Consider the following 11,956-nt stretch of genomic DNA (forward strand, 5'->3'; position numbering starts at 1 on the left):
GGAGAGGGACAGGAGAGGGTGTGACTGCTTTTTAAGAATATCTTTGCCACTTAGGTGTGTGGCAATTTCATCATGATGATTTTCTTTGTCCTATGCAAGCCTTGTGGCATGTCTTGAATCTGCGTCTTGATCTTTGCCAGTTTTAGAAAACTCTCAGCCTTTATCTCTTCAAATATTTCTTCTGATCTGTTTTATTTTCTCCTTTAATGAGCATTTCCAATTTCCCCATAAATCCCTTAGGCTTTTCCTTCTCTATCTTTTTTTCCTATTTTCCTTCCAGTTTATTAATGATATTTCAAATATGTCTAATCTTTTGGTAAACCCATCTGCTGATTTCCTATGAGAGCCCTGGCAACTCAGTGAGAGGATTCTCATGTTTCCTGCAGAAGACCCAGGTTTAATTCCCCACTAATACACCTCATACACCTCCCCATCAATGGAGGGTTTCATGTTGCTATGATGCTGAACAGGTTTCAGTAGAGCTTTTAAACTAAGATGAACTAGGAAGAAAGGCCTGGAAATCTTTTCCCAAAGATCACAATCACGTGATCCACAACTGATCATGGGGATAGTGTAGGACCAAAAAACATTTGGTTCCATTGAGTATGGGGTCACCATGAGGTTGAGATGAGGGCTGACTTGACAGTGGCTACTAGCAGCAGAGTCTGTCAGTGATGCAAATATTTACCATTTTCTGCTGCTAACTTGAGAGGATGTAGGTTCATATCCATCCAGGCAGAAGAAAGGCCTACTGATCTACTTACCAAAAAATCGTCCACTGAAAACTCTTCTCTGACACTCCTGGGATCACCATAAGTCAGGTTCAGCTGGTAAGCTGGTGGGTTTTCTAATCATAAATATTAAATTTTTATTCTAAATTTTTATATGAGAATTTAAATAGTTTTCAGTTTCTGCTGATTCACCGTCTTGTCATATAGTTTAAAGAACACATTAATTATAGTTATTTTAGTACAATGTCAGATAATCCTAATATCTGTATCTTGTATGACTATGTTTTTAGCATCAATTTTATTCTTGGATTATAATCGGTCTTCTTTTTTCTGCTGTTGGTGGTATGGTTTTTTATTTTGAATTTAAATGTCAGAAATATATATGAAAAACTCAGATAATTTGAGGTTCTGGGTGAAGTTTTGAATATCAATATTTACTCCCACTCCTACCAACATAAGGAGCCCTGGTGGTGCTGTCAGGTAAATATTGGACTGCTAACCAAAAAGTCAGTGGTTCAAACCCACCAGCAGCTCCACAGAAGAAAGATAAGGCTGTCTGCCCCTATAAAGATTTACAGTCTTTGAAACCCTGTATAGGATTACTGTATATAGGCATATACTCTAGCAGAGGGTTTTGTGAGGAGCTTTGATGCACCAGTTTTGAGAGACTTCTGAAAACTGTGTTCAACTTTTTGGTCCCTTTTGTACCTGATTGCCCATGGGCAAATATCTTGAATTTAAAATCAGTGTCAGACGTTAGGATTTTCTCTTGGAACTTTTCTTCTCTCTGAGATAATATCCCCACAAATTCTCACTGCTATGATAGGTCTCTGATGCCTTTAAACAGATGTGTGTCTGGTTGTTCTTGGCAGGAGTGATGCTACAGATCAAGGTAATCTGGCATTGCCAGCCATGGAAATTCCTGTTTTGCTCTTTGATATCCTCATTTACAAGGAATTCAGAAAGTGTGAGAAGATAGTATTGTACTATTTTTTTCCCTTGGTAAATTCCCATTGATGACTCTGTAAAAGGCTACCCTTTTAATGCTTAAATTAATTTAAATACTTAAATTACCCTATGAAGTTTGACCTTTGAATTATGCAAGAACATGGGTATGAGTAGAGGTGAGACAACGGATCATTTATTAAGAGTTTAAAACATAATTAAGAACCACAATCAGACTTTTTGGAATCTAGGGGTGGGGGAGTGATCTGGCTACTAGCCAATGGTGATGATGGTCTGTCTCTCTTATTCTTTATCTCTTCATCAACAGTTTGCTGACCAATTTCTAGGGCCTGGAGGCCTCAGTCAAACAGAGCACTGAGTTCTTGAATACATGTCCAATGCTAACTCTAGGGACTAGGCCAAGGAATCTAGAAAGAACAAAGATCTGAGAACTAATGATGCACACACAACGTTACCATGATAAGCCGGACATGTGTCAGCACCTAGTTGGGCTTCAGATTCTGCAGCCACAGGTAGCTTCCTTAGTCACTCCCATGGACCTACTTCTCCCTACTTTGAGGGCATTTGAATTACTCTAAAACTAACATTTTTGAGTATAGACTTAAATATCAAAGACCTTTCCTAACCTTGTTCCTAACTTTTCAAGTAATAGTGTAAACAGGTGCAAGATCTAAGTTGAGAAAGGCACATAGAGGCAGATGTCTCTGAAAAGAAACATGACTCCAGAAGCCATCTCTCATAAAGGGATTTGGGAGATCACAATGTTCATTACATTTATGTCTGTGGGATATTTGAAGCTTCAGTTCCTCATTCATTGTTAAAAATAAAAGGATAATTCATTGCTTGTGCATTTTTCGTTTATTCATTGTGCATACACATTTTGGTTACCTACTTTGTGGCAGGCACTGTGAAAGATGTTGATGGTAAAACTCTGATATAGTAGCTACTTGTGGATAATTACATTCTCAAAGGAAATATTAACTACTACTTTATTGGAACCTCAAAGACATCCATGCATACCTTTATCTTATCACTTAGTACCTTTGGTTATTTGTATGTTAACTACTTAGAAGAATCTTTAGATCTTATTTTACAACTTGTACAACTTGAAATAACTTGTACAACTGCGTGAATGCAACTGAATACTCAGGTGAGTCATCATTAATTAGGTCACACTTTAACTGAAAATTGAAGAACAAGTAGGGTTTTCAAGACAGACAAAGCAAAGAAAGACATCTGATGGCAGGGAGTGAAATCAATTAGGACCTTGTGACAAGAGCCATTTGAGAGTTAACAAGTGACATAAACAGAAGCGGTGTTGAAGGGGTAACTTAGAGTAATGCTTCTCAAATGTTAATGGGCATATAAATCATCTGGACAGCGTGTTAAAATACACAGTCTGACTTAGTGGGCCTGAGGTGAAATAATTCTGTGCTGAAGTTGCTGGTCCATGGGGCACACTGAGTAGCCTGGGCTTACATATCTATTTGATGATGTGAGAGATGAGGGTAAAGTAGCCCTAGCTAACACATATCTAGGTAGGATGATTTAGGTCTGACAGTGTCATGAACTGCTAGAGGGAATGTATGAGATTTCCAAGGAAAGATAAACTTTGTTTTGGGTTTTTTAAAATGCATCTAAGGCTGTGTAAACCAAAAGAATCCAAAAACAAACAAACAAATCCAAACTCACTGTTCTCGAGTTGATTCTGACTCATAGTGACCCTACAGGGCAGAGTAGAACTGCTCCTCTGAGTTTGTGAGACTGCACTTTGTATTGGACATCCCCTCAGAGAAGGGATGATTCAGCCAGAGTGCAGTTTAGCACCGATGAAACACACAACATTCCTCTGGTTCTTTAATACTTCTTCCCCCCCACCCCACTAGCATGACCTCAGTTCTACCTCACGAATCCTACTAGACCTGAGTATGTCCATTAGTATAGTTAAGAGATTTCAACACATGGAAGCCAGGGTAGTAAACTCCTCAAAAACAGTAATGGAAAAAGCGATACAATAGGGGGAGATTGGGGCGGGGAAAAGAGGGGAAACTGATAGCAATGATGGATGTATAACTACCACCACCACCACCCCTCGAGGGGGATGAATAACAGAAATGTGGTGAAGGGATACAGCAGACAGTGTAAGATATGAAATTTTATTTATATATATGCATATATATATGTGTATATATATATATATCAAGGGTTCACAAGGGTGGGAGGGTGGGGGAGAGAAAAAAAGAGGGGCTGATAATAAGGGCTCAAGTAGAAAGGTAATGTTTTGTAATTGATTATGGCAACAAATGTACAAGTTTGCTTTATATAATTGATTTATGGATTGTTATAATATCTGTAAGAGACCCGAGTAAAATGATTTGAGTTTTTTAAAAAAGAATAGAAAGCCGTATCTTCCTCCTGAGGTTTCAGACTGCTGACTTATGGTTAGCCACCCAATGCTTAACCACTGCGCCACTAGGTCTCCTTACAGATCAATTGGAACAGAAATATGGTAGTCCCCTGAATACTGAAGACCTACTGTCGTCAAGTTGATTCTGACACAAAGAGGCCCTGTATAGCGTTTCCAAGACTGTAAAACGTTATGGGAGTAGATAGCCTCAGCTCTCTCATGGCTAGCAGTTCAACACTTAGCAGAAATTGTAACCAGGACTTCAAAAACTGTATAGAAGGAGAAAATAAAACCATCGCTCTTGTCTGGGGAGAGAAAGATATGCCCATAAAAAAGACTGAGAATGGACCACCAAAACAGAGAAAGTCTAAAAGAAACTACTATGACCATTACTACAGGAAGGATTTCAAGAGAGTATGCATGAATAATATCCAATGTTGCAAAGGGGCCAGGAAAGAGAGCTCAAGAAATTCGTGAGATTTGGACATTGGAATGCCAGCTTAACCCTGGGAACCGTTTCAGTATAGTAGCATGACCAGACTTCAGACTGCGTGGAGCTGATGATTAGGAGAACGATATTTGGCTGAAAGGTGTCAAGGAGAGCGCAACAGTAGACAGAAAGCTATGTAGAGTAAAAGAAGGGCTCTTTCCTCATTTGCTCCCTTCTGCTTCTCCTTCCTTTTAGAATGCTTCCAATATATGAAAATATTGAGAGGATATTATAGTGAACCGCCATGTATTCCTCACCTTGCTTCAATAATTATGTACTTTTTATGCCTCTGAAGGATGGATTTTTTAGATGCAGTAGACTTGGGCACGTTCAAAGGCTTCAACAAAGAGAAACAGGAAAAAGGGAGCCAACGTTTTAGAAGAGAAAGATGATAGGTTCTTGAGAAGGAGGCAAATGGTGAAATGTGTTACAGGTAGAGAACATGGCTTTAGACAGTAAGGAAGATGCTTTGTTTACTGAGATTTGAAGAAAAGAGTTAAGCATCACTAGCTCTCTGATATCTGGTTAAAATTCTAGAAGCACTCGGATGTCTCAGGTCCCCCTTGAAGGCATTCACTACTTTTTTAAAATAAAAAATCTACTTGACCGAAGCATTTGCAAGTTCAGTCACTTTACAAGTATGGATAAAAGATCTGGTGTTACTCTAAGTAAGGTGTCTTTTGTCTTTGTCTCTGGAGAAATAACCCCAGGGATAATGAGGGTGCCTCGTTGGAGACTTTCATACCATACTTAAGAATCTGTGCTGAAAAGTGGGGCCTGGCCAGACCAGACAAGACTCACCTAGGAGTTTGCTATGTACTAGCCTTAGTAGGCATGATTTAGCTTGCCATGCAGGACCGGCCAATAAAAGGCCAGAAAACTTAGGCTCAGAGAGCTTTATACTTGGTAAAAAATATTTGCTCTTGGTAGGGTAGTATATCTCCTGGGATACAAAAACTTTATGTTGTGAACCTTTCTAGATCTCATGCTACATGTCTCTTCATTTTATCATTTTTAATATAATCAATCTGTACACTCTGTGAGTTCTGTGAGTTGCTCTAGTAAATTATTGAACTCACACAGGTAGTAGTGATGGTTTGTTGTGGGCTCCTGAGCTTGCAGGTGGCGTCCTGAAGAGGAAGCAGGAAAACAACTCCAACTGGGTGGTCAGCAGGTCAGAAAGTTAAGGTGTTATGAGAGCTACCCAAACCTAAAGCTTGCACCTGCCTATTTAACAATCTAAAGAACAATATCCTTTTAACTTTTGATCTCTGACTTAGCTGTGTCTGGCTAGAGTCAGAGAAGGAGGGTACATGGGGCTGGCTGGTGATGAGGATGGAGAAGTGGGCATGTGGAGTCAAACTTCAAATTAATGCAGTTGTATTCATGATGATCCTTACATTACCTCAAAAGTAAAGATCTGAGAAGTACCGAGAGTCATCTCATTCTTCCATCTTCCAACTTGGACCCCATACCTCTCCAAAACAATAGAAAAAATATTCCCTGTCTTAAAATTTTAATGTTTCAAAAGATTTGTGGGAAATTTTAATTGAAAGATAATTGAATTTTTCCATGGAATTTTGAAGCCCTTTTGTTATAATTCCCTTCCCAAGAGGAATTCTTAGGAACAAAATGTTCTCTTTTACTTTGCATAAAGATTATGTTTATGGTTTCAAATCAGGAAATGAGCAAATTTGTGCTTAATGATAACTATTTTCTATGTGAAGTAGGAAGAGAGTTCATTTGGAAGGAGTTCATCTGGCTAGAATCATGTGGGAGGAGACTTTTAGCGTGTGGCAAGGGTTTGAAATATTGCCAGAGCCTTCAAACTTTGCCTAAACTGATGTCTTATCTTCTAATAAAAGATTAAAACAGCATCTCACAAACACCTGGGAATTGAAAATATATTATTAGTGAATGTTGACTTCTATGAAGTGCCCTTCAAATTTGTTGGACTGCCCTTTGATGTTGCCTCTGTGAAGATAAGGTTAGGTAATAGTGTCAGGTAACTTTTCACCTTGGAAATCTAAATAAGTGAGTATTTGCATGAACTTCATCCTAGCCACTCATTATATAACAGTTTAATCCTAGAGGGAAAAATGTACCATCCTAAGAATTTTATAACAGCTCTTGTCTCCCAAGTATATCTGCTTTTCTGACACTCTTTCTATCTGTAATGATATTCATTGAGCACCCAAAAATATGAGTAATGATTGAAGTAATGATTTCATGATAATTTCGCTGCAAGAAGTCTTCACTGATTGATTGCTACTAAGCACCAATTGGACAAGTAATTGGCTAATTTTCTTGTAAAAGAAAAATATGTAATTTGAATATAATTGACATAATAATAGAAAATTAATTGCTTAAAATTTATTTGGGTCATATTTTTGTTAAAAGGAAAATACATTGAAATTAAGATGCCATAAAAATAACAATATAAATATTACACATGTATGAATTTATCAGTGTATATTTCCATTCTTTCTGCTTAGAATTTAAAATATTTTTCTTATATTGGATAGAACATATAGGCTAAAAAATGGTCTCATTGCTGTATCTTTAGAATATGGAAATTTGTGACCACAATGCAAAAATGTATTTCTAATATGTATTGCTTTAAAATGTTTCACTAAATTAATATCTCAGAAAATATCAGTGTAATTTTTGTTCTATTCCTGATGGCATTTTTATCTGAAATTTGATTAGTAGACGTCAGAACTTAAAATCAGCACTCAAAAACTTGATGCTTTTAGTAAAATTGATCTTATCTTATGCAAACAAATACCAAACCTTCAGAATTTTTATTCCCACAAAATATAGATGTGTTCCCTTTGTTTTAGAACTTAAATATGGAAAAATCACTTTATCATCGTGCATTTAAAATCATAGAGAAACTTACAGGGACGATGTTGCACGGGCAATGTTACACTGCTATTGCATTTCAAGAAGCGGACACGGATGATATTATCATCTCAATTTTATATCTGAGAAAACTGAACCTAGAGAGGTTGTAATTTTCCCAGTATAAGCTGATGAGACAAGAGTAGGACCAGAGCCAACTCTCGTTCCTAAGTCAAAACTCTGCTTCACTTCCCTCCTTGCTCCAGCATTTTGATTTATTGGCAGCCTGTGGTAAGTGGTATTTCTGTTTAATCACATAGTCTGTGGTCATGGGTTGGCAATACATTTGGTACATATTAGAATTAAAGACCAGTAATATTGTAGTCTTGAACATAGCACAATGCTAATATAAATAGACCACATCTTATTCTTGCAAACTACTACTTCTTATAAACTGGTAAAACCTGTTATCCAGAAATGATTTTAAGAATTATGCAGCCAAAATTTAACTTCTTGAAGCATTAAACCTCTTTTTAAGCGCAAAACATATTGATCATAACAGTAAGTTTGCTATATCTACAGTTCACTGCAGCATATAAGAATATAACAGAAGAGTAAAGAAAGTGAATAGTCTAGATTTAGAATATAAGTAACAAATTTATGGAAATAGGAGCTCATTGAGTAATCTTTTGTTGAGTTCCTTCTGGTAAATTACCCATTACTGGTATCAGTTGTGGTCTTTGCTCCCCAGAAACGTTTCAGCCAATAGGGGAAAGAAGACATAGCATGGGCAGGGCTGTATATATTCAGACAGATTGAGATCTGTTCAGAAAGCTGTCTTTGTTTGAGTGGCTCCTGAATCATACCTGGAAACCCAGATTTGAGTACCTATAGTAGGCATTATCATTGTTTAAGAGAAGGGGAGTGAGATAGGGAAAGGAAAATTGAAAAATAAAGATTATATTATTAAGACAATTTTCTTGTTAATTGCTACAGAGTCAGTTTCAACTTATGATGACCCATATATGTAGAGCAGAACTACTCCACAGGAATTTAAAGCCTCTGGCTTTTGGGAAGTAGTTCACCAAGGATAACTATCTCGGCACCTCCTGAAGGGTTTCACCTGCCAACCTTTAGGATCATAATCAGGCATTTAACCATTTGTAGCATCCAGGGACTCCTTATGACAGTCATTACATAGAATTAATATCTCTCATAGAAATTAATCTATCACATAAATATTATTGATATTAAGAAACACTGGGAAATGGTAGAGAACACATGTCTCAGAGTTATTCTACATAAGAGGTCGGGGGTCTGGAATGGTTACACTCCAGGTTCATCAATCATTAGTTAAGGGTTCTCACATGGGTTTAAATTTTCTAATATTTCAGCCTCCCTTGCATCTGGGCAGAGCAGCTTTCTGTAGTTCTAGAAAGATCCCTCAAGCATATAATGATGCAGATATGAACTGCTGAAGTCAGCCTATTGCATATAAAACAGAAGGGTTTAAGGAATATGAGTAGAGAACTAATAGCTCATCTGTCACAGTAGGATTATTAGTGGAGGTGAGACTTGAACTTGTTCTTTTTGTTCTCTTTGCAGGCCTGTTAATGACTCTATCCTTGTTGTCCATTGTGTATGGAGCCTTGCGCTGTAACATCCTAGCCATCAAGATCCAGTATGATGAATATGATGTCAAAGTGAAGCCTCTTGCCTATGTCTGCATTTTTCTCTGGAGAAGCTTTGAGATTGCTACTAGAGTTGTGGTCCTGGTCCTCTTTACTTCAGTAATGAAGACTTGGGTGGTGGTTGACGTGTTTTTCAACTTTTTGAGCTTCTTCTTGTGCCCCTGGATCCTCTTCTGGTGCAGCAGCTCTCCATTCCCTGAGAACATCGAGAAAGCATTCACTAGGGTGGGCACCACCATTGTGCTATGCTTCCTCACCTTGCTGTATGCTGGCATCAACATGTTCTGCTGGTCAGCAGTGCAACTGAAGATCAACAACCCAGACCTCATTAGCAAATCCCAAAATTGGTACCGGTTACTGGTGTATTACATGCTGAGATTCATTGAGAACGCTTTCCTCCTCCTCATGTGGTACCTTCACAAAACTGACATCTATATGTATGTGTGTGCACCCCTCTTGATTCTACAGTTGCTCATTGCATACTGTACAGCCATTCTGTTCATGCTTGTGTTCTACCAGTTTTTTCACCCATGCAAAAGGCTTTTCTCCACTAGTGTTTCCGAAGGCTTCCGGGCATGGGTTAGGCATGTTTTCTGTGCCTGCAGGAATCATAAAGTCTGCCAGAAAGAAGGAAATACAGACCAAACAGCATCTGAAGACAGGGATGAGACACCTTCTAGCAGTAAAATCAGTTCTATGCCCAGCCAGATCTTGAACACAAATGAATTCTGTGCTGTTTAATAGGACCTGGAACTTCTTGGGGCACAGATACCTTGTTTTCTGGGTTGATCCCTGATCTTCATACATGTATTGAGCCCTGAAGAGATAACAAAACAGAAAGCTACCTCTCAACTCCTGAGAGAAAGTAAATGCCTCCCCTTTACAGAGCTCTTAGAATGTGTAGAAACCTTGAAGTGAAGCCAAGAAAACGTCTAAGTGTTGGAGGAAGTAGCCCCAGGTGCCACAATTCACAAGGAACTATGTTCGTCCAGGCATTTCTGCCTTATGCATTCACAATGCACCATAGACTGTTGTCACCCTGCAGGAAATTAACCTGTGAAGCCTAAATTGGGCTGGTTTGTTCCATCAGAGAGAATGAAGAAAGGAGTGCTCTTATTTTCAACTTTTCTGAACTGCTGGGCTGGATAGTCTGATGATTTATGATCTTGAACGTGGTTTCTGCCCAAGAGCTTGCCTGCTGATCAGAGACTGTCCCGGGGGCTTTGCTATCAGCAAATCACTCCTACTGGAGATTACAGGGAAGATGGTGCATTTTTTAAATGGACAGATACTCCATTTTCATCTCATCAGGACCTTTTGTATATAATCAACTGTCATAGCCTTGGCATGCTATCTCCGAGATCTGATTGATTTTTTAAAACCTAGATTTGAATATTTTATTCCCAGATGAATGAAAAATTGAATTCTAAAATTGATTATAGATGTGCTGGAATGTTAGAAAAAGTATGCTACTTAGATATGCTGGAGAAAGTTTGGATCAGGGTGGGTATGAAAACATCAAAAGGATAGACGATTCTATAAGACTTCTTACAATCTCAAGATGGTTGAAGATATGAATATCTTAGAAGGTTGACTTAACCCTTCTCAAGGTTTCAAGACTCAGGTATGCCCTGAAACTCTGGGAAATTTCTAGTAGAAAATTTCTAGGATTTCCCTCTTCAACACAGAGGAAAATAAAATTCACCTCCTTTCCTTTGCCTACTTTCTTGTCTGTCAGGAGTGTTTTAGAGAAGAGTTACCTTGGCTAATTAAAATATTTATCTAAGTCCCTATAGAAATATCTAATGCAGTGCAAGTAATCAGGCATCTCAATTTTTATTATTTGGACGCAAAGGGTTTCTGCTTCACCCCCGCCACCTCTGGAGATTGACTTCAGAAACTTTTAAATTATAAAGAGATGAAATGACCATAAGAATTTTATCTTTCATTGAATTTATTTTCATTTAGTCAAGATCTCTGATTTTATTCTCTTGTACCCTTTTGTCCTCTTTAATTTCTCCTTTAATCAGGTATCCTATTTGTTTCATAAAAATGGATTGGGTACATATTCTTACGTGTTTTGGTAAAATGCCAAGATCAAGTGTCATCACTTGTACCATTAAATCATTGATAGTGAAATGCCTAGACAAAGGTTAAAATCACACTGATGTAGAACAGGGGTTGGAGGAAATATGAGTACTCTACTTTTAGACTCTCTTTTCACCAGACTCTGACTCCATTAATCTATGAATATGTTTATTTGAGCATCTCAATTCTAGCATTAAAAAGAAGAAAAACTTGTTGTTATTGAATTTGTAAGTAATTTCATGCATAATAAGACAAAATGCAAGTTGATGATCAGTTTTCACTACATGCAAAGATCAATGAAATGCAAATATTCTTTTGTGGGACAGACCTATTGTGTATTTTTTAATATACAACCCCATAAAATGTATCTATAAGCTCCTAACCTGCAGATCCACCCATTTTATTTTTATAAGATACTTTTTCCTTCTCATATGAAATTCTCTTGCATTTATAAACATTTGTGATTTAATTTTAGGGAACGACCAGACAACATACCCTCTTTTTTGGTTTATTAAATGTGAATAAAACTGTGAATCATCTTTGTTCTCCCTGTTATGTTGTCTGTCACTTGCTCTATTTTAATATGCCTAAATCAAGTAGTGATCGTATTTCATCAAAGTATACTTCATCAAAGGGATACTTCATAGAACATATACTCCCTATGTGTGTGTGTAGACCATTGAAAATATATAATGACTGTGAGTAAAATAAAGCTAACATGATTCTTTTTTACTGTTAT

At 37.5% G+C, this 11,956-nt stretch overlaps 1 protein-coding gene across 1 annotated transcript in view; it reads left to right on the forward strand.

Annotated features, from left to right (window-relative positions):
• Positions 1 to 11,756, forward strand: part of XK (X-linked Kx blood group) — a 52,913-nt gene extending 41,157 nt beyond the window's left edge. The window contains exon 3 of the mRNA XM_004714581.2: positions 9,044 to 11,756. Coding sequence (XP_004714638.1) covers positions 9,044 to 9,870 — 827 coding nt within the window. The 3' untranslated portion in view covers positions 9,871 to 11,756. The remainder of the gene's footprint in view (positions 1 to 9,043) is intronic.
• Positions 11,757 to 11,956: the final 200 nt, after the last annotated feature.

Source organism: Echinops telfairi, unplaced genomic scaffold, assembly GCF_000313985.2.
Source record: "Echinops telfairi isolate 266 unplaced genomic scaffold, ASM31398v2 ScPeMD7_26;HRSCAF=91, whole genome shotgun sequence".
Taxonomy (NCBI): Eukaryota; Metazoa; Chordata; class Mammalia; order Afrosoricida; family Tenrecidae; genus Echinops; species Echinops telfairi.